Source organism: Balaenoptera musculus, chromosome 10 (genome assembly GCF_009873245.2).
Source record: "Balaenoptera musculus isolate JJ_BM4_2016_0621 chromosome 10, mBalMus1.pri.v3, whole genome shotgun sequence".
Taxonomy (NCBI): domain Eukaryota; kingdom Metazoa; phylum Chordata; class Mammalia; order Artiodactyla; family Balaenopteridae; genus Balaenoptera; species Balaenoptera musculus.
The window spans coordinates 84,528,432-84,552,548 of NC_045794.1; the positions used below are offsets into that span (position 1 = coordinate 84,528,432).

General features: G+C 40.7%; 1 protein-coding gene and 1 non-coding gene across 6 annotated transcripts in view; one reads left to right on the plus strand and one right to left on the minus strand.

Annotated features, from left to right (window-relative positions):
- The window catches only part of GNPTAB (N-acetylglucosamine-1-phosphate transferase subunits alpha and beta), an 81,044-nt gene that overhangs the window by 27,031 nt on the left and 29,896 nt on the right, over positions 1-24,117 (minus strand). For 4 of the 5 annotated variants that reach the window (XM_036866447.1, XM_036866446.1, XM_036866445.1 and 1 more), the window contains 5 exons: positions 19,795-19,914; positions 18,684-18,725; positions 15,746-15,951; positions 3,357-3,421; positions 2,953-3,087 (listed from right to left, as the gene is read on the minus strand). In XM_036866447.1, coding sequence (XP_036722342.1) covers positions 2,953-3,087; positions 3,357-3,421; positions 15,746-15,951; positions 18,684-18,725; positions 19,795-19,914 — 568 coding nt within the window. Of the gene's footprint in view, positions 1-2,952; positions 3,088-3,356; positions 3,422-4,248; positions 4,294-15,745; positions 15,952-18,683; positions 18,726-19,794; positions 19,915-24,117 lie in introns of those variants that run through there. The other variant, XM_036866448.1, reaches the window with a different exon arrangement.
- On the plus strand, positions 13,767-13,873 carry LOC118902965. Its single transcript, XR_005021675.1, has one exon. It is a non-coding gene; the product is annotated as a U6 spliceosomal RNA (small nuclear RNA).

Sequence of the window (24,117 nt, forward strand, 5' to 3'; positions counted from 1 at the left end):
TTTATTCTAGAAAACTATTTTGAAATTTCAGACATTTTCCTAAAGTGATCACTAGGGCACAAGATGAGTAGGCAGCACCTGTCCTGAGATGCTCACAGCCCGGCCAGGGTCTCTGGGACAGAACTGAGTGCTAGGTGGCTTGGGGTCCACAGGCCTTGGCAAAGGCCCCCTGGAGGAGCCTGGGAGGGCACAGAGGTTCAGCTGTTCAGGTCCTGAAGCCCAATGTCTAACGGCCCTCCCTCCCACATGCCACAAAGCACCTCCAATGTAACACCCCAAACTGAGCTCTCAGTGTCCTGAAAATCTCGCTTCTCCCATGAAGCTCTGAGTGTGGTTAATGCCACCACATCCATCTTCACTGGTCACATCCACTTCCCCTTTCATTTCCCCTTCCATCTCCTCCAGTAGCTAGTAAGTCACCAGGTCGTGCTGAAGGTTTCTCTCAGATGGTTCTGGAACCACTCTCATCACTGGCACCACTGCCAAGGCACTTGTGGAACCTGAGAGTCTTGCTGGGCTACGGCAGCAGTGGCTGAACTGGCTTCCCTGCCTCCGGCTTCTTGTTTAATGTCTACCTGCTACACCTTCCCCTCCCGTGTTCTGTAGAACTGAACCGGTCCTCCTCCTCAAGATGCTCTCTGCCTCCAGGATAAAGTCCGGGCTCCTCACCAGGGGATCTTTCTCAATCTGGCCTCAGCCTAACTTCCCAGTCTCAGCATCAGGAAAATCCCCACCTGGGCTCTGGTCTCTGGAACAGCTGCCTTGGTTCTCTGAAAAGGCCATTTACTTGCAAGCCCCTAGCCCTCTGCTCAAGCTGTTCCCTCCTCTCAGAAAGGTCTTTCCCATTGGCTTCTCTGCTGGAAGGACGGCTGTTCTGTGCACGGCCCCAGCCAAAATGTTTCCTGTTCTGCAAAGCCATCTTTGCCTGCAGTACAACCGAAGCCCACATGTTCTCTCAGCACTTTGTATAAACACCTTGTTTGGAAGTGATCACACCCAAACACTAAGTGATTTTAGTCACTCAGTTATCCTTAGCACAGTCCCTGGCACAACAGCAGGTGTTCAATCAACGCTCACTGAAGGGACTGGGAACCCAATGACTGGAAACTTCATTCTCAGGGTGCCCATAACAGAACCAGGAAGTGGGACCCAAGGAAAGAGAGTCCCTTGGAGAACCAGGCTTGAATACTGACACTCTCCTTCTGTGCTTCCTCTTTCTCATTTTCTCTCTATCCTCCAAAAATCAGAAGTCCTCATCCCTGAAGCCAATCGCAGGTGCTGGCATTGTGACAATGAGCTGCAATGCACATTGTGAATAATTGGCTGTACCCCCCCAGGAGGTGCCGGCCTCCACAAAGACAAGTCTGGGGAATCCAGATCAACCTCCAACCGGGTGAATGATGGAGGAGGGGGCGTCCCCATGAACCGAGCCTGGTGGTGCTACTGCCCAATTCAAGTTCCTGCGCCCCCAGCGTCTCCTGGCACACACCACTCCACACTGCCCAAAAACTAGTTTGCTGCGGGGTGACCACGACTTGGCCTGGCGATCTTTGGCAGGACACGCCCACCTAGCAGCAGATGCGCTGGTCAAAAGTACAGATACGCATATGTCTGTAACTGTGGAACCAACAGCTAGGAAGCCAAGAAGCCAAATACACATTGGCTGAAATGAATGCTAATCTATGGTTTTATCTGCCCAGATCCATACTAAAAATAATTCAGGGAAGGAGGAACATAATATCTATTTTAAAATAACTGCAGATTAAGGAATAACTCAACCCTAATCTAGCCGGGCATCACCATACTTCCAGGTACCATAAAGAAAGTTATGGAGGAAAATATGAAAAAAAGAAAAAGCATAAATGTCATTCATATTACCATGGTATTTACAAAGGTAATACAATGTATCTTAAAACAGTGAAACACTTAAGGGGAAAAGGAAACAAGTTAAAGAGAACTTTGACCAGCAGAGAGAAAACATGGTCCAGACATGAACTAAATAACCGCCCCTCCCCGAGTCACAGCTCTCCCTGCCACTACCTCCACCTCCATCCTTTCACCTCCCAACTGTTAAATGACATCAAGAGGAGAAGGAACTGAGAAGCAGGAAGCTAAACACAGTGGCAGAATTTAAAGAACATTTTTTTGTAAAATCAAGAAAAGCAGAGCCTAACAAATTCTGAGCGAAGAACTTTATGCCCTCTAGTCTGAGAGAAGAAACATTCACGTTTTACAACCTGGACTGTTTCTAACAGAATAGCAGGCATCTTGGCATAAGGTCAAAAGGAAAGTACACCCACACGGACTGTGCCCTACATGAATCAGACAGATGGCTCTGAGAACAAGAAATGTTATGGAAAGACATGTCACCATCTCCAAAGTCAACTCACGAATGGCCTCAGTGGTCAAGCGTGAAGAGTTAATAAGTATAAATACTAAATACGTTAGTTGCTCAACTAGCTATTAATGAATGAAGGTTTCACATTATCAAATGTTCCAAAAATCTGAAGCATCCCCCCTCTGTGAGTGGAAGCTCTTCATAAGTCTACAGGAGCCTGTGTGTACCTACCACCACATGTCTGATTTCCCCCCATCCCCTCCTTCCATGCTTCCATTGCCATCAGGGCTTTTGTCTGCTTTGTCCACTGCTACATTCTCAGCAGCTAGAACAGCACCTGACACATAGTAGCTCATTTGTTAAACAAATGAATCCTGCTGCTGTCTGGGAAACCAACAAACCAAGTTAAGACTCAGAATTTTGCCCAAATAAAGAGTAAAAAGGGAGGATCTTCTACAAATAAAGAGCTGTCTTCGTGACAACACTGTGACAGAATTGAGACCCTCTTTGCTTCTTACGATTGTCGGCTATACTATAACAAAGGGGGCCACAGAGAAGAGGCACGCATGAAATGGGATGTGCTATGCTAATTGCTCTATTTTCTATGCTCTTACCAGTTTTATTTTAGAAGAAAGATTTTCTGGCAATTTTGTTTTCAGTTGATTTGTTTCCTTGAATGTAGGTGGAAATCCACTCAGGAAAGCCAAATCTTGCATTAGCACTAACCCAGGGACTTCCTTATCTGTTGTCTAAAATAAAAAGGGGAAAAACACAACTCAGTTTCCACATCATAAGGCTGGTGAAAACTTACAGCTGAGAAAACTAGTAAATATCTATTGCATCACACAAGCTTCAAAATAAGAATATTACAATTATTTAAATCGATATTCACTAGTACTAGAAAGCTAGGCTTAGAGGAAAAGTAAACATTAAAAAGCCTCTCAAAGTAAAACAGCTTTATTTCTCATACTTTTATTCTAATCTACTGCAAAAATACAGTTAATTTAAAGTAACATACCAAATAGCCCCTCCAAACTGTCTGTCTGCTGTTTCCTTTAAAAATTCCAGTGTGGGCATCTTCAACTACAATAGAGAATACAATAAACAAGCATTTTGTAATGAATACTTAACTATGATGTCTGGCAGGACAATGTACAAGGCATTTTGAAAGCTGTTAAACCAGTATAATACATGGTCTCAAAGAAAAGGTAGTTGGGGGAGACAAAATTAACCCATCTAACAAAAGGGGAACAAATGTAAATTGCTGTACAATTAAACGTTAAATTTTGCAATACTGAAGGAGAGACTCATGTGGGCAGAAGAAATGTAGAAAGCAAACATCAAACCTCAACATGTGTAATTTAAAAAACAAAACTGTTTGACCAGAGTAAAACATCTGGGAGTGGTGGGTACTAGGAAAAAAAGGGCAACCAGAAGGGAGCCTTGAAAGCAAGGCCAGTGGCATTTAGATTAACGGCGGGGAGCCACTTAGGACTCTCCTAAGGTTCCTCCAGAGTCACAGTGAATTCCTAAGATTCATCAGGTAATGTGATTAGAGCAGATTAAGTTGGCGGTGAGGAGGGTGATGACACAGCCCTACTGGGAGAGAGTTCTAAAGTGATGGGAACAAATGAGATCAGCAAACCTGCTGACATTCCGGGACCATGGAAAACAGGAGAGGTTGGAAGGCTGCAATTCTGATCCTCAAAATGGGCACAGAAAGCAGGGTCTGCAGATTATAGCCTGCAAGATGGGTGCTGATCCTGAGCAAGAGTCTCAAATGTATCAGAAAAACACAGTTGGTGAGCACTGGAGAAAAGAAAGTCTTCACAATATACTGTTTATCTTTCAAGAAAGTACTGAGCACTTAGAGCATGAGTTCATTATGGGTAAATTTATCAGATACACACCTCACTCTGCCTCCGTCTGTCTGTCTGTCTCTCCCCATTGATATGGTGGATTCTATACTGGTAAATCAGACAATTCAAATAGATGAGCAATATGTATTTGTACATAATCTCAGGAAGGTAGCTAAACAACACATGGCATCTTTGTGGATTTCACGGAGACCAGATCTCAAGTTAGGCGGATTATAACCAATTCTGATCAGAGGGTGTAAAATGGTAAAAGCCACAATCAACCTAGAGGGGGGTTCTGGAGGTCTGCTATAGGTCTGCTCAACAATCCATCAAAGTTTTGGAAGATACAGAAGGCATGCTTGTGAAATGTGTGGGCTTACACGGAGCCGACAGAGAAGCTACTATCCTGGGTAACAGACTAAGGGTTCCCCAAAGTCCTTGATTGTTTGGAGCAGTCAGTCAAATCTAGCAAAATAAAATCTCCTACAAACGAAGGTAAGATCTTTAACTTGGCAACAAACCAAGTAAAAATTAAAAGGAGTACTTGAAAAAAAAATTTTTTTAAATAAATAAAAGGGGTATTTGAGCATTAGCACATGTAAGATTTTTAAAAAGACTTAGGAGTTTTAGCAGCCAGTGAGTTCAGTATGAGTCAGTAATGCTCAGGCCATACTGAGTTTCCATCCCAATGTTGTGCTTTTAAGCAGAAGAAGAGGGCTTAGAGTAAGAAGGGTGACATTCCCCAATACCAACCCATCAGGAAACCCTGTTGAGCTGACCTTCAAAATGTCCAGAGTCCAACCACTTCTCACCACCACTCTGATCCAAGCCCCCTTCCTTCTTGCCTGAATTATTACAAGCTTTGCCCCTCCTCAGTCTATTCCCACCACAGCAGCCAGACTGATCCTTCTGGAACGTAAGTCACATCACATTACTCCTCTACTCAAACCCTCCAATGATTGATTCCTCACCACACTGTGATTGGAAGCTGAAGCCCGTTGTGGTTACTGAGGCCTATACCATTTGGTCCCTGTGACTTCTCTGGGCTCATCTCTTGGCCTCTGCCCCTTGGTTCACTCTATTCCAGCCATACTGGCCTCGCTGCTCTTCTTCAAACATGTCAGACACCCTCCTGCCTCAGGGCCTTTGCACTGGCTATTCCACTTACCTTATATATAAGGAATATACGGAGAATCACTCCTTCCCACATATTCATGTTGCTGGCTCTCTCACCTCCTTTAAATTTTCACTCAAAAATCACCTTCTTGGGGAGTCTGCCCTACCACTCAATTTCCCCTGCTCAATTTTTCTCTACAGCATTTATCTCCTACAAACTATATAATTTACTTGTATGTTGTATCAATTGTCTGGCTCCCTCTGCCACGATGTAAATTTCTTTTTTAATTTATTTATTTTTTAAATTTTTGGCTGCGTTGGGTCTTTGTTGCTGTGTGCAGGCTTTCTCTGGCTGCAGCGAGCGGAGGCTACTCTTCGTTGCAGTGCACGGGCTTCTCATTGCAGTGGCTTCTCTTGCTGTGGAGCACAGGCTCTAGGCATGTGGGCTTCAGTAGTTGTGGCACGCGGGCTCAGTAATTGTGGCACGCGAGCTCTAGAGCGCAGGCTCAGTAGTTTTGGCGCACAGGCTTAGTTGCTCCGCGGCATGTGGGATCTTCCCAGGCCAGGGCTCGAACCCATGTTCCCTGCATTGGCAGGTGGATTCTTAACCACTGCACCACCAGGGAAGCCCCCCAAGATGTAAGTTTGATGAGGGCAGAGATTTCTGTCCATCTGCTCACTGCTGCATCTTCAGCACTGAGCATAGTACCTGGCACATAGTATGCACTCAATAAACACTTCACGAATGAAGAGTCCCGATCTCTTTGAAGACTGAACCACACTGAAACAGAATGTTCAATTCCAGTGGAAACACTTTTAAAGTGATAGAAACTAAAGCTCATTCTGTGAAGAGCAAACTAGGGTGCAGACAAGCCCCTAAGAGACAGCTAAAGGAAGAAGGAGAAACGTCACACAGGAAAGGGATTACATTAGTTCTGTAGGATCCCAGTGGGTATAAATTTAATCAGTGTGAGAGAGCTATAAGGAGGCACTTTGTAATTCCTTGTAAAAGTCAATGTAGTCCAGAGGTAAAATCAAGTGTCACAGGAGGAAATTCATTTCCTAAACATCAAAGGGATAAGCTTGACTGGAAAAACCATTTTGCTGAGGAGACGCAGGCCCCGGCCACAGGGAGGGATGGTTGACTGCAGGAGGACTGTCCAGTCAGTGGACACAAGGGAAGTGGAAGGGTAACCGGGAGAGGGGCAGAAATGACACATTTGAGAAGGAAAAAAATCAACAGATCTCAATGATTAACTGGAAAGAGGTTAAATGAGATTTTTTTAAAATGCCAAACATGGCTAAAATTTTTTAATCTAGATAAGGGTTGGCAGTCCATGGTCTAAAATCTAGCCACTGCTGGATTTAGTATGGCCCCAAGCTAAACACAATTTTGACATTTTAAAATGGTTAAATGTTTATACAAATACCTACATAATATCTGCCATTTTGCCTCTGGGCCCACAAGGCCTAAAATATTTACTACCTGGTCCTTTAACAAAGAATTTTGTGATCCTGGATCTCAAAAACTAAGGATGATAAAGAGTGAGTTTGCGGCCCACTAAAAATGGAAGCTCCATGAAGGCAGGAATGTGCCTTTTTTTTTCTCTGCTGTTTGCCTAGAACAACAACCAACTCAGAGCAGGGGCTCGACAAATCTTTACTGAATGAATCAACATAATAGTAGGATAGTCAAATAAAAACCCAAGTGGAAATTCAAAAACAGCATTTAGAAGACTGTCGTTTAACACTAATTTTACTTATAACAAAATTTATAATCTTTTATGTCTCCGATATGTTATAAAATTAGTAGAGATAAACCCAAGATTCTCTCCATAGACGTTATAACTGAGTTATAACTGCTAACATAAAGTCATTCTTTTTTCTCTTAAGGTGAAGTGTTATCAGAGTACCTTAATTTAAGGAAACCTCAATTTAAAAAACAAAGCTAATGGGAGAGGAACCAAGAAGGCGGAGTAGAAGGACGTGCTCTCACTTCCTCTTGTGAGAACACGAGAATCACAGCTAGCTGCCGGACAATCATCGACAGGAAGACACTGGAACTCACCAAAATAGATACCCCACATCCAAAGACAAAGGAGAAGCCACAATGAGACGGTAGGAGGGGCGCAATCACAGTAAAATCAAATCCCATAACTGCTGGGTGGGTGACCCACAGACTGGAGAACACTTATACCACAGAAGTCCACCCACTGGAGTGAAGGTTCTGAGCCCCACATCAGGCTTCCCAACCTGGGGGTCTGGCAACAGGGGGAGGAATTCCTAGAGAATCAGACTTTGAAGCCTAGTGGGATTTGACTGCAGGACTTCAACAGGACTAGGGGAAACAGAGACTCCACTCTTGGAGGTCACACACAAAGTAGTGTGCGCATCGGGACCCAGAGGAGGAAGCAGTGACCCCACGGGAGACTGAACCAGACCTACCTGCTAGTGTTGGAGGGTCTCCTGCAGAGGCGGGGGGGCGGTGGCTGTGGCTCACCATGGGGACAAGGACACTGACAGCAGAAGTTCTGGGAAGTACTCCTTGGCCTGAGCCCTCCCACAGTCTGTCATTAGCCCCACCAAAGAGCCCAGGTAGTCTCCAGTGTTGGGTTGCCTCAGGCCAAACAACCAACAGGGAGGAAACCCAGCCCCACCCATCAGCAGTCAAGTGGATTAAAGTTTTACTGAGCTCTGCCCACCAGAGCAACAGTCAGCTCTACCCACCACCAGTCCCTCCCATCAAGCCTCTTAGATAGCCTCATCCACCAGAGGGCAGAGAGCAGAAGCAAGAAGAACTATAATCCTGCAGCCTGTGGAACAAAAATCACATTCACAGTAAGATAGACAAGATGAAAACTCAGAGGGCTATGTACCAGATGAAGGAACAAGATAAAATCCCAGAAAAACAACTAAATGAAGTGGAGATAGGCAACCTTCCAGAAAAAGAATTCAGAATAATGATAGTGAAGATGATCCAGGACCTCGGAAAAAGAATGAAGGCAAAGATCGAGAAGATGCAAGAAATGTTTAACAAAGACCTAGAAGAATTAAAGAACAAACAAACAGAGATGAACAATAGAATGACTGAAATGAAAAATACACTAGAAGGAATCAATAGCAGAATAACTGAGGCAGAAGAACGGATAAGTGACCTGGAAGACAGAATGGTGGAATTCACTGCTGCAGAACAGAATAAAGAAAAAAGAATGAAAAGAAATGAAGACAGCCTAAGAGACCTCTGGGACAACAGTTAAATGCAACAACATTTGCATTATAGGTGTCCCAGAAGGAGAAGAGAGAGAGAAAGGACCCGAGAAAATATTTGAAGAGATTATAGTCGAAAACTTCCCTATCATGGGACAGGAAATAGCCACCCAAGTCCAGGAAGCACAGCGAGTCCCATACAGGATAAACCCAAGGAGAAACATGCCGAGACACATGGTAATCAAATTGGCAAAAATTAAAGACAAAGAAAAATTATTGAAAGCAGCAAGGGAAAAACGACAAATAACATACAAGGGAACTCCCATAAGGTTAACAGCTGATTTCTCAGCAGAAACTCTACAAGCCAGAAGAGAGTGCAATGATATACTTAAAATGATGAAAGGGAAGAACCTACAACCAAGATTACTCTACCCGGCAAGGATATCATTCAGATTCGATGGAGAAATCAAAAGCTTTACAGACAAGCAAAAGCTAAGAGAATACAGTACCACCAAACCAGCTCTACAACAAATGCTAAAGGAACTTCTCTAAGTGGGAAACACAAGAGAAGAAAAGGACCTACAAAAACAAACCCAAAACAATTAAGAAAATAGTCATAGGAACATACATTATCAATAATTACCTTAAATGTGAATGGATTAAATGCTCCAACCAAAAGACAGAGGCTTGCTGAATGGATACAAAAACAAGATCCATCTATATGCTGTCTACAAGAGACCCACTTCAGACCTAGGGACACATACAGACTGAAAGTGAGGGGATGGAAAAAGATATTCCATGCAAATGGAAATCAAAAGAAAGCTGGAGTAGCTATACTCATATCAGATAAAATAGACTTTAAAATAAAGAATGTTACAAGAGACAAGGAAGGACACTACATAATGATCAAGGGATCAATCCAAGAAGAAGATAGAACAATTATAAATATATATGCACCCAACATAGGAGCACCTCAATACATAAGGCAACGGCTAACAGCTATAAAAGAGGAAATCGACAGTAACACAATAATAGTGGGGGACTTTAACACCTCACTTACACCAATGGACAGATCATCGAAAAAGAAAATAAATAAGGAAACAGAAGCTTTAAATGACACAATAGACCAGATAGATTTAATTGATATTTATAGGACATTCCATCCAAAAACAGCAGATTACACTTTCTTCTCAAGTGCGCACGGAACATTCTCCAGGATAGATCACATCTTGGGTCACATATCAAGCCTTAGTAAATTTAAGAAAATTGAAATCATATCAAGCATCTTTTCTGACCACAATGCTATGAGATTAGAAGTGAATTACAGGGGGAAAAAACGTAAAAAACAAGAACACATGGAGGCTAAACAATATGTTACTAAATAACCAAGAGATCACTGAAGAAATCAAAGAGGAAATCAAAAACTACCTAGAGACAAATGACAATGAAAACATGACGATCCAAAACCTATGCAATGCAGCAAAAGCAGTTCTAAAAGGGAAGTTTATACCTATACAAGCCTACCTCAAGAAACAAGCTCACCTTACACCTAAAGGAACTAGAGAAAGAAGAACAAACAAAACCCAAAGTTAGCAGAAGGAAAGAAATCATAAAGATCAGAGCAGAAATAAATGAAATAGAAACAAAGAAAACAATAGCAAAGATCAATAAAACTAAAAGCTGGTTCTTTGAGAAGATAAACAAAATTAATAAACCATTAGCCAGACTCACCAAGAAAAAGAGGGAGAGGACTCAAATCAATAAACTTAGAAATGAAAAAGGAAAAGGTACAACAGACACTGCAGAAATACAAAGCATCCTAAGAGACTACTACAAGCAACTCTATGCCAATAAAATGGACAACCTGGAAGAAATGGACAAATTCGTAGAAAGGTATAACATTCCAAGACTGAACCAGGAAGAAATAGAAAATATGAAAAGAACAATCACAAGTAATGAAATTGAAACAGTGATTAAAAATCTTCCAACAAACCAAAGTCCAGGACCAGATGGCTTCACAGGTGAATTCTATGAAACATTCAGAGAAGAGCTAACACCCATCCTTCTCAAACTCTTCCAAAAAATTGCAGAGGAAGGAACACTCCCAAACTCATTCTACAAGGCCACCATCACCCTGATACCAAAACCAGACAAAGATACTACAAAAAAAGAAAATTACAGACCAATATCACTGATGAATATAGATGCAAAAATCCTCAACAAAATACTAGCAAACAGAATCCATCAACACAGTAAAAGGATTATACACCATGATCAAGTGGCATTTATCGCAGGGATGCAAGGATTCTTCAGTATACACAAATCAATCAGTGTGATACACCATATTAACAAACTGAAAAATAAAAACCATATGATAATCTCAATAGATGCAGAAAAAGCTTTTGACAAAATTCAACACCATTTATGACAAAAACTCTCCAGAAAGTGGGCATAGAGGGAACCTACCTCAACATAATAAAGGCCATATACGACAAACCCACAGCAAACATCATTCTCAGTGGTGAAAAACTGAAAGCATTTCCTCTAAGATCAGGAACAAGACAAGGATGTCCACTCTCACCACTATTATTCAACATAGTTTTGGAAGTCCTAGCCACGGCAATCAGAGAAGAAAAAGAAATAAAACAAATACAAATTGCAAAAGAAGACATAAAACTGTCACTGTAAGCAGATGACATGATACTATACATAGAGAATCCTAAAAATGCCACCAGAAAACTACTAGAGCTAATCAATGAATTTGGGAAAGTTGCAGGATACAAAATTAATGCACAGAAATCTCTTGCATTCCTATACACTAATGATGAAAAATTTGAAAGAGTAATTATGGAAACACTCCCATTTACCATTGCAACAAAAAGAATAAACCTACATAAGGGGCTTCCCTGGTGGCACAGTGGTGGAGAGTCTGCCTGCCAATGCAGGGGACACGGGTTTGAGCCCTGGTCTGGGAGGATCCCACATGCCGCAGAGCAACTGGGCCCGTGAGCCACAATTACTGAGCCTGCACGTCTGGAGCCTGTGCCCCGCAACAGGAGGGGCCGCGATAGTGAGAGGCCCGCGCGCCGCGATGAAGAGTGGCTCCCGCTTGCCACAACTGGAGAAAGCCCTCGCACAGAAACGAAGACCCAACACAGCCATAAATAAACAAAAATTTAAAAAAAAAAAACCTACATAGGGAGACAAAAGACCTGTATGCAGAAAACTATAACACAGTGATGAAAGAAATTAAAGAGGATACCAACAGATGGAGAGATATACCATGTTCTTGGATTGGAAGAATCAATATTGTGAAAATGACTATACTACCCAAAGCACTCTACAGATTCAATGCAATCCCTATCAAATTACCAATGGCATTTTTTACGAAACTAGAACAAAGCATCTTAAAATTTGTATGGAGACACAAAAGACCCCAAATAGCCAAAGCAGTCTTGAGGGAAAAAAACGGAGCTGGAGGAATCAGACTCCCTGACTTCAGACTATACTACAAAGCTACAGTAATCAAGACAATATGGTACTGGCACAGAAACAGAAACATAGATTAATGGAACAAGAGAGAAAGCCCAGATATAAAACCACGCACCTGTAGTCAACTAATCTATGACAAAGGAGGCAAGGATATACAGTGGAGAAAAGACAGTCTCTTCAATAAGTGGTGCTGGGAAAACTGGACAGCTACATGTAAAAGAATGAAATTAGAACACTCCCTAACACCATACACAAAAATAAACTCAAAATGGATTCAAGACCTATATGTAAAAAAAAAAAAAAAAAAAAAAAAAGACCTATATGTAAGACCGGACACTATAAAACTCTTTGAGGAAAACACAGGAAGAACACTCGTTGACATAAATCACAGGAAGATCTTTTTTGATCCACCTCCTAGAGTAATGGAAATAAAAACAAAAATAAACAAATGGGACCTAATGAAACTTCAAAGCTTTTGCACAGCAAAGGAAACCATAAACAAGACGAAAAGACAACCCTCAGAATGGGAGAAAATATTTGCAAATGAATCAACTGACAAAGAATTAATCTCCAAAATTTATAAGCAGCTCATGCAGCTCTATATCATAAAAACAAACAACCCAATCCCAAAATGGGCAGAAGACCTAAACAGACATTTCTCCAAAGAAGACGTACAGATGGCCAACAAACACATGAAAGGATGCTCAACATCACTAATCATTAGAGAAATGCACATCAAAACTGCAATGAGGTATCACCTCACACCAGTCAGAATGGCCATCATCAAAAAATCTACAAACAATAAATGTTGGAGAGGGTGTGGAGAAAAGGGAACCCTCTTGCACTGTTGGTGGGAATGTAAGTTGATACAGCCACTATGGAGAACAGTATGGAGGTTCCTTAAAAAACTACAAATAGAACTACCATACGACCCAGCAATCCCACTACTGGGCATATACCCTGAGAAAACCATAATTCAAAAAGAGTCATGTACCACAATGTTCATTGCAGCTCTATTTACAACAGCCAGCACATGGAAGCAACCTAAGTGTCCACTGACAGATGAAAAGATAAAGAAGATGTGGCACATATATACAATGGAATATTACTCAGCCATAAAAAGAAACAAAATTGAGTTATTTGTAGTGAGGTGGATGGACCCAGAGACTGTAAGACAGAGTGAAGTAAGTCAGAAAAACAAATACCGTATGCTATCACATATATATGGAATCTAAAAAAAATAAAAAAGGTTCTGAAGAACCTAGGGGCAGGACAGGAATAAAGAAGCAGACGTAGAGAATGGACCTGAGGACACAGGGAGGGGGAAGGGTAAGCTGGGACGAAGTGAGAGAGTGGCATGGACATATATACACTACCAAATGTAAAACAGATAGCTAGTGGGAAGCAGCCGCATAGCACAGGGAGATCAGCTCTGTGCTTTGTGACCACCTAGAGGGGTGGGATAGGGAGGGTGGGAGGGAGATGCAAGAGGGAGGAGATATGGGGATATATGTATATGTAAAGCTGATTCACTTTGTCAGAAAGCAGAAACTAACACACCACTGTAAAGCAATTATACTCCAATAAAGATGTTAAAAATAAATAAAGAGAAAGAAAAAAATAAAAAAATTAAAAACAAAGCTAAATTTAGCAAAACAATAAATCATATAACTTGTTAAATTTGTCAAAAATTACCCCAGTACTTTCCCTATATATTTTCAAATATAACCTATATTTTAAAAATAAGCTAGTTAGTGCTTGCTTCAGCAGCACATATACTAAAATTGGAATGATACAGAGAAGATTAGCATGGCCCCCACACAAGGATGATATGCAAATTCATGAAGCGTTCCATATTTTTCACTTTGTTATAAAGCAGAAACTAACACACCACTGTAAAGCAATTATACTCCAATAAAGATGTTTAAATAATAACTGTAAATAATAATGATAATAAAATAAACAGTAATTATAAGTTAAAAAAAAAAAGTTAGTTATACAAAGTAGTTCAGAAACAGGTCTATAGGGTGAAGGGGAGATATCTGTGCTTAGAAAAGTTATAGTTTCCTTTCAATTGACAAATAATAAGTACCAGGAAATGAGCACTGTGTTAGACACTGTTCAGGACACAAAATGGTGAGGATAAGGTGTCTGCCCTAAAGAAATTAGATGAGGGACTTCCCTGGTGGTCCAGTGTGTAAGACTCAGCGTTCCCAATGCAGGGGGCCCGGGTTCGATCCCTGGTCACGGAACTAGATCCCACATGCGTGCTGCAACTAAGAGCTCGCATGCTGCAACTGAGAAGTCTGCATGCCACAACTAAAGACCCCACATGCCGCAACAAAGATCCAACGTGCCGCAACAAAGACCCAGTGCAGCCAAAATAAATAAATAAATAATAAATAAATAAAATAAAATGTTAAAAATAAATGATGAATTAAAAAAAGAAATTAGATGAGAACACCATAAACTCCTGTGCAGTCAAAAACTAAGTTGTGAATTAGGTTACAAGTACTACAGGGATACAGAAAAATAAAATCATTGTGAATGTACTAGTCCAGGATCTTCATGGAGACAGAACTGGAGAGGGGGCTGGAAAGAAAAGGAGATGGGCTGGGAGAGGAAGAGGCTCAGGACAGGCAGCCCCACATCTGTGAGAAGACGCCGACGGCTGTGAGGAGATGCCAGGAGGGCAGGGATGCGAGGGCCAATGGGCAGGACCAAGGCAATTAAAGCTCCATCTGGAACACCAGCAAGAGGAGTTTGTATCCATGTGAAAAACAAATATATACTACTACTATTCTCTCCAAAGAGATAGCAACTGTAAACAAATTGGAAAACTCTGATTTTACCAGTTTCATGCTAGACAGATCAGAGAAGAACTTTAGAGGCCGGCAGAGCAGATAGGCATCTATTATTGGGGCCTGGGTGAAGAAACTCAGTCTGGTGTAGAAGAAATCTGATGAGTATGAAAGGTAAGAATCTAAGATTCTTGCAAAAAAGCAAGTCATAGGATGAGGCGGATTACTGGTTAGAGTAAGAACGGGTCAAAGATGGTTCCAAAGATTTAGGCTGGGAGGTACGACATTGAAAGAATAGGAACTTGAGAACAGGGCTGTAAAGAGAATGCGACAGTTTTCATTTTACACAAGTGAACACAGAGCTTCCTGGGAGAGTCACTCAGTGCAGAGGAAGGATGAGACAAGAGGAAGGATGACTGAAGGAGACGCAGGCGTGGGGCTCAGCAGCTCAGTGGCCGAGGAGAGGACGGGATCTCTAAGGATGCGGGTGCAGTTCTAGGTCAAGAATTACAAGTTTAATTCTATTATCGGGCCAAATCAAGTGCATAACCAGATGTTTCAGAACTTAAAGTATGAATGCTCCAAGTATGGTCAGTCCAAGCTGCAGAAAACAAAATAGCTGAGGAATTTTGAAAGAAAAAAGAAAAAACATAAAGCCTCCTGAATAACTCCCAGCCAAGAGAATACAGTAAATTTGAGTACCAGGTTTAAGGTCCTGACCACAGCACAGGAAGGCATGTGTATTACACAGAGTAAAATAGATGTAATCCCTTTCTAACAGCAGGGCTGAAATACAATGGCAGCTCCCCTTTTTACATTTTTAGTTTATCAAGCATTTCTTTAAAAGTGAACCAATTCTGTTCTATTCAAAATTTTGTTATTCCAACATCCAATGATAACATGATTTTAAAATACCCACAAGAAGATCTTACCATTCTTTGTACTGTCGAAAACAACAACTGAGACATTAGTGGAAGGGTTTTTTGGTTTTGCAACGTTGAATATGTCACTGGCAGAATGAAAAGAAGGATAAAGAGATGGCAGGTCCTTCAGTGTGATGTTGGTCGGCAGAGCTGGGTCCAGGACGAGCATTGGCACCTTAATGCAGTGTGTCAGCAAACACTCCAACTGCTTCTCACTGGAAAGAGACACGAACATGCTCACAACTACATGCTTGAAAATTTAATCAACACTGAAAAGCTTGTTGGTACTACTAAATTTCACAGGTGTTTCTTCTATATTTTATTTAAAAATCATAATCTTTCAATAAACAAGGAATTTTATCACAAGAATATAAAAATTTAGTAAGTTAGCAAGTATGGCATAAAATTATCAAACAAGTACAACTCGAAAGATAGAGCTTTCAAACTCCTGTTAATAAAATAAGACTGCAGACTTCCCTGGTGGCGCAGTGGTTGAGAATCCACCTGCCAGTGCAGGGGACACAGGTTCGAGCCCTGGTCCGGGAAGATCCCACATGCCGCGGAGCAACTAAGCCCGTGCGCCACAACTACTGACCCTGCTCTCTAGAGCCCGTGAGCTGCAACTACTGAGCCCACGTGCCGCAACTACCGAAACACACAGGCCTAGAGCCCATGCTCCGCAACAAGAGAAGCCACCGCAATAAGAAGCCCATGCACCGCAACCAAGGGTAGCCCCTGCTCGCCACAACTAGAAAAAGACCGCGCGCAGCAACGAAGACCCAACGCAGCCAAAAAAAAGTTAATAATTAAACAAATTTAAAAAATAAAATAAGACTGCCACAAAATTTACTAACTCAAAGGTGTACAAGAAATTAAGCACTTCATTACTATTGTTTTAAACATTATTTGTAATTCCAGGAAAGCCCAATATCAGACAGATTAGGAAGTAGATAAATTCTGGTTAACAGAGTGTCATCTTATCAGAAACAGTTTACCAATTCCAACTAGAATACAATTAAGTACACTGAATATGACAGGACACTGAGGCAAACAAAAGCAAATGTGACAAAGTTTTATGAAGTTACATGAAATATTCCTGTCTAAACGTAAGAAATACCTAGAATAAACAAATGGGCAAAGGACACAGCTAGAGAACTCAGAAGGTGGGAGCTATGACCAGTTAACAGACTATACACGAAATTGTGCAACCTCACTAATATTCAAAGAAATGCAAAAGAAAACAATGACCTTTTGTTTAACTAAATTAGCACCCCTCAAAAAATGATGATGCAATGTTAGTGCAAGTGCAGCAAGCCTATTCCTCTCAAACTCTGCGGGTATCCCTCCAGATGGGTTCCCCATTTCCTCTTTGGAAAAGCAATTACATTATCTATACATATATACTTCTTCAGACCCATGAAAACATACATACATTTCTTCCTCAGTAGTTTATGTCCAGGAATCTAGTCCAAGTAGAAGAGAAACAAAAACAGGAAAAACAACAAACCCACACACAGAAAATGCCATAGACCCAAATATAATATCACAAAATATTTACAAAGTGAAAATATGGCAGTGCCCAACATTTAGCAAATTATAGTCCAGTTACTTTATGGAATATTATATAACTATTAAAATTGATAAGAAGTATTAAGATAATTTATCAACATAGAAATGTGTATGATTATATAAAATAAAAAGTAGGATACAAAATTGCAAAGGTTATAAATTATTTACTATAAAAACATACATGAAAAGGAAATAAGAAAATGATCATAATTGTTGAGTGAGGGCCAAAGAATTATGTGAGTTTGTTCTTTTCTTTCCTCTCGACCTTTCTGTAACGTTGCATCACTGCTTTAATTTAAAAGTCATTTAAAAATAACAGTCTTGGGGACTTCCCTGGTGGTGCAGTGGTTCAGAATCCGACTGCCAACACAGGGGACATGGGTTTGAGCCCTGGTCCGGAAAGATCCCACATGCCGCGGAGCAACTAAGCCCGTGCGCCACAACTACTGAGCCTGGGCTCTAGAGCCCACAAGCCACAACTACTGAAGCCAGTGCACCTAGAGCCTGTGCTCTGCAACAAGAGAAGCCACAACAATGAGAAGCCCACGCACCACAATGAAAAGTAGTCCCCCGCTTGACGCAACTAGAGAAAGCCCATGCGCAGCAACGAAGACCCAATGCAGCCAAAAATAAATTAATTAATTAAAAAATAAACAAATAAAAATAACAGTATTAGCAATAGATATTTATAAATAAATATGCATAATTAACATTAACAGATGATTCAGAAGGCACTTTTGGATCATTTCTATGAATAACTCTTCTATTTTAAGTCTAATGGTTCAGTGGGGAAGTGGCAGTTAACAGAGATTTCCGCTTGTTAGTGAGACAGTCTTGTTTTAAGGACCTATCAGAGTCAGGTATGATTCAAATCAAGACAGATCATCTGATTCTTGTCATTGGGTTAAATCTCCTTCCCAAGTCCTTAAATACAAGACATACAACTATGACAGCTTTTAAAGATAAGGAAATATACACTGAACACATAGTTAAACAATGGACATAGATTCTATAAATGAAAACACTGGTGTAAGTTAGACTTAAGTGAACCAAGAGAACAGCACATCAAGACAGATTAATGGAAACGACAAAGAAGAAAAACCTTACCTAACGTATCTAGAAACGATAAAGCTTTGGTTAGCTACAACCAGAATAACCAGAGTTCTCAATCAGCTGTGCCTCTGTTTTCTCATCTAATGGATGCACTTAATCTGGGGGTCAAAAACCAAAAGAAGAGGGACTGAACAGGAGCAACAGAGTAAGTAAAAAATACTTACTCTGTTTTGTTGTGTACTCAACAAAAGCAAGGGAGAAGAACCTAGACAGTTCACCTCACTCCTTTGATTTTCATTACTGAGAGGAAAATCAAAATGCTTACCTCTTCTTAGTTGGTTCCGTTGTGTTCTTCCCAAGGATTTCTCTAGTGAAAGCAAATAGATTTCATTATATATGCATGGACTAGTGCTAGCCTTACATGTGAATGAGGGAACTTAACAACATTGATTTTCCTGCTTACTCCACGAGAACCAACCAGTAAGTTAAGAAGTACTGTACTGTGTATAACACTTAAGATGCATAATAAATTATACATTTTAATACGCTATGATCAACAAATATTATCATGTACCACCCACAGTAACCACAAAAGTTTACTTAAAATATAAGCTTTTACATTTTACTAGTAAAACATAGTTACGAGGCTATCAAAGTGATTTTCATGCACTGGGGAGGAACACAGAGAGAGAGAGACAAATGTGTTGCAGTATAACATGGCCAAAGACCTGCAACTGGGGTGCACCCATAACATTTACAAAGAAATGAATGGGGAAATTCTCAGTAAATACTCCTGAGGAATCAGAAGGGAAGTTACATCAGCCAGAACTCCAGCTCAGAAGGCTCTCCAGAAGCCCACTGAACTTCTCCCAGATAAAGTAAATAAGATAATCAAAATTCCATATTTAAAAAAATTACCAAGGTTTCTAGTTCCATAGTATACTATTTGATATTAAAAAGGGTAACAAATATACTTTTTACTGCCTTTATCAAATGGAAAAAAACTTATGTCTGTAGGCCTGTTTTATTTTCAAGGGACTAATCCATCTTACTGTGTAGCAATTTTGCATAATAAAATCTTACTTCATGAAGCTATCACATCTGGGACTCAGACCGAATGAGTAGGAAGCCCAGGGCTCCCTTAGGTGGCTCCTCCACCTGTAGGCCCTTTGGAGACCAAGGCATCACTAGAGCACCACATTCATGAGATGGCCACCTGACAAAGTGAGGCCAAGATCTCACCAAAGTGGCCGAGTCATCCTTGGGCGCCAAGAAACAAGGGTTGGTTGCATGACTGCCAGAATCTTGTAACGGCATGAATTTGAGATGCAGATTCTTGTTTGAATAGCAGTGTAAACATCATCTACCTTCTGAAATGTACCATTAGTTATAATTGTAGAACTTTTTGTGTTTTGTTTTCTGACAATCAGTTTTACCTCATTGCTTTCTGCTCCTCCTCCATCTGTTCTCTGACTTGCTGCAGTTCCTTCAGTAGTTCAAGATCTGTGCCATTCACCCAGGTGTAAACCACGTCGATCGGCATGGGCAGACAGAGCCTAGGGTAAAACCACAAGTCCTCCAGCTTATATGCATTTTTCCAACATACTTGGGAATAAGAGCATAACAGGGTTTAAACTCAGAGGTTATGAAAAATTCAGCGAAAAGGTAATCCAACGATGGCGTATATCACCGACTTACATGCTTTCAGACTGGGGCTGGGGCACTAATATTTACTGAGCACCTTCTCTGTGAGTTGCATTCTGCTAGACACTTTATGCGGTTTTGCATCGTCTGATCATCACAACTACCCGGTAGAGGCTGTTGTCCCTTCAGTTTTAAGGCTGTGGGGGAGGTCTTAGAAGCTCACTTTAAACTGCTACATTCTCAGTTTAGCAAGTGAGAAAGCTGGGATACAAATGCAGCCAAACATAGAAAAGAAATTAGAAGCTTAAACAAAATTACCAAAAAAAGAGTTAGCCAGCAGTCCACAATGAAGACCTGGCCCTCTTTAATGCTACAGCCTTCCCATTCCCAGCTGCCCCCAAGCCTGGCCCCTCCCCATCCTGTTTGCCCTACTCTGTTTTGTTTTGTTTTGTTTTTCATAGCAATAATCACCTATTAAACAATTAACATGTTACATACACTGGTAATTCATATGTCCCTCCCCAGAATGTAAGCTCCAAGGCAGCAGGAAACAAGTACCCAGAGGATTAGGATTTGTGCCTGCAACGTGAGGAACTCAATGATTTACTTGAAACACTAGCATAGAAGACCTTTCCGAACCTGCTTGATTTTTCCCTTACTATCTTACCCCCAAGGAGTCAGGCAGGCTTTTAATTCTTGAGTATCCTGTCTAAGCTCCATCTCAGTGTTTTTGTTCAGGTTTTACCCCTGCTGAAAGTTTTCTTCTCCTTTCCTTCATCAACTTACCATAATCCTACCCATCTTTCAGAGCCTGCTCCAGACCTACAACACAGGAGTTCATAGTGACATAGACATAATTTGGATAATGCTGTTTCAGGTTTGATCTTTTCCAAGAAACAGTACAGTTTTTTTGTTTTGTGGGGGTTTTTTTTGGGGGGGGGGGTTGTTTTTTTGGTTGCTGGGTTTTTTTTTCGGCCAAGGACCCAAGCTTACTCTCCTTTTGTCTTTCTCACAGGCCAGGCACAGGATCGGGCCCGCGGCAGCACGAAGGGCTCCAAAGACTAACCAAAACATGACTTTTGGCCACAGGGTTAATTATCTCAGGGGAAAACAAATGCAGTTTGGTGGATAAATCTTTCAAATTATGGAAGGAAAAAAATAAAAAAAACATTAAAAAAAATTAAAAAATAAATAAAAAATTAAAAAACACTTATAGCTTAAAAGAAGTAGGTGAGATGACTGGATGAAAGGAGTGCTTATCCATTTATTGAATAAGTATTTACTGAGCACTCAGTATGTGCTAGGCACTGTTCTAGGTGCTGGGGACTCAGCAGTAAACAAAGAAAACAAAATCTATGCCTTCATGAAGCTTACATTCTAGAAAGGTGAAGACAGGAAATAAACCAAATAAGTGAAGTCAGATGATGTTCCATGTTATAAAGAAAATAAAGCAGAAAATGAGGATACACAGTATGTCTAAGTGGGGGGTCAGTTTTAAACAGGGAGAGCAGAGATGGCCTTACTGGAAGGTGGCATTTCGGCAAAGAGATGAAGGAAGTGAGGAAGCAGGCCATGTGGGCAACTGGGGAAGAAGAGCCCAGAGAAGGGAAACATCATGTGCAAATGCCCTGAGGCAGCTGCCTATCTGGCATGGTTAAGGAACTAGAGGCCAGTGTGGCAGAGACGACAGGAGCAAAGGGAAGAGCATAAGAAGAGATGAAGGTCAGAGGTTCCAGGGGACCCAGAGCTTCATGGGGAAAATGCGGAATCAATCAGCTCATACTCAGACACAAGTGACAGCTGAGCATCTACCAACCCTCCCGTAAGGTGCACCACTGCCTGTAGAATAAAATCTAAACTCCTTCATAATCTATACCCTGTGCTCTAGATGCTCCATTTGTATGCCCTTACCCAAACAGGATAAGAACTTGCAGGCTTCTGTGTCTTTGAACATGCTTCTCCCTCTGCCTAGAATATCCTTTCTTTCATGCTTCTTTTTAACCACTTCCTCATTCCCCAAATGCCCTCCTCCCTCACCTCCCACAAAGAAAATATACTGCTTAAGAAGCAACTTCCACTGCACTTTGTACTCTAAAGAATCCTTAGCATACCGGTTGTACTATTTTTTTTGATGTCTGTCTTCCACTAGATCAACTATCTCTAAGGCAAAAACGGTGTCATGCATTCTGTGCCCCTCTTCATTAATTATTTCCTCTCTTTCCTGTACAGGCTCAGGCTCTCTCTCCCTACTGCAATGATATGCAAATGCTTCCTCATCTAGGTTTTCTTCTGCATGTGTCTATATGGATGGTTCCCAAATGTTAGCGGACATCAGAATCACCTGTAGGACTTTCAAAACAGATGGCTGGCCTCCATCCCCAGAGTCTCTGATTCATTAGGTCTGGAGTGGGGCCCCAGAATCTGCATTTCTAACAAGTTCCCAAGTAATGCCAATGCTGCTGGTCCAAAAACTCACATTGAGAACTACTGATTTATAGGTAGATTACAGTTCATGTTTTTAAGTTTAAAAAAAAAAAAGCCTTCCCCACTAAAATATCAGCTCTAGATGAGGTCAATGAGTTCCTCTTGTTCATCACTCCATGCCTAGGAATAGTGCCTGGGACATAGTGGGGTTTAACATGTATTTACTGGCCAAATAACTATTAGTTCATTCCCTCAACATAAACATTAGTCTTTTCTATTAAAAAAAATGCCTCACATTACCTGCAAGTAAATTATCCAAAGTCATCTCACTACCAAGTTCACAGGTGATCTATCTATGCTCAGACTAAAAATTAATTTGGAAAAAAAAAAAAAGCTTAAGTAACATATTTTAGAAAGAAAAGGCTTTTAAAAAGGAGGTAAAAATTTGCACATTCCAAAGCTTTTCTGTAAGAGTAATTATCTGCTATTAAAGATTGTTTTAATAGAGTCAAGAGATATCCATGCAAGTTCAACTGAGGAAAACAGCGTAAGTATATAATAATGCATTTATGTCCTGGCACTTCTAGTAAGGCTGTATTACATGATCAATCCAATTCTCTGGTGTTAAACTGACAACCCTGAGGAGATCGTGTGATCTGCCTCTGGTCAGTGAGTCAGTTGTTTTTCTACTTATTAGACATGGTCACAGTGAGTGTGAGTCTTTTGTTCTAACCACAGACCACTATCTTAGTTTCCAGATGAGAAGGAAGCCTTTATCTTAGAGCTGAAGACTAAGAAAGTTACCTATGATTCAGAACCAAAGCCGTGGTGATACCTTTTATTTTTAATTAGTTTAGTTTAAGTGAATATGAAGGCACTTAATAGTCCCTTGGTTCTACATCACATAAAGCAGAGAAGAAAACCTAGAACATGAATAGTATCTTAGAAACAAAGCTGGAAGAGATTTTACACTTAATCTAATATCTACATTTTAGAGATGACAAAATTGAGCCCCAGACTGACTTAAGGCCTCACAATTAGCAGCAGTAGGCAGTTCACATATTCATTTGTTACTGGCATATAGAATGGGATTTTTTTTTTTTCATTCAGGGCAAACAACATTAAAAAGACATGTAGAAACACTAGCAAAACAATGAAAACTTCCTATAAACGTTATGGTTTTTTAAAATATATTAGAACATATTAGATATTACGTATGATCCATTTTCTTGTCATCATCAAAATTAGATAAATTTGAAATATCCCTACATAAAAATCAAACTATATTTTAATGCAATCTAAAATTAGGAGAAGAAATATTTAAAACACAGACACACCCCCTTCAGAAAGAGAACAAGAGTGTTTGATTAAAACCGCTGACCTCGGTATCTAGATTTTCTGAGTTAGTTTTCCTTCTAAAAGTTTTGAGGCTCCGTCAAGGCAGAGATTTATGCATCTGTGCACCATCAGCACGCAGCACAGCATCAGACACAGTAGGCTGAGTGAGTACTCAATAAATGTTGGGAGTAAAAGAAGGCCATTTTGAGCTTTTCTTAGGAAAATCAGCATTGTTAAAATAAAAACTGGAGGAGGAGGAAAATTATGTTTCATTAAGAATCCGTTAATACAATAGTTGTCAAAGTGTGGTCACCAGACCAGCAGTTTCAGTATCACCAGTGAACTTGTTAGAA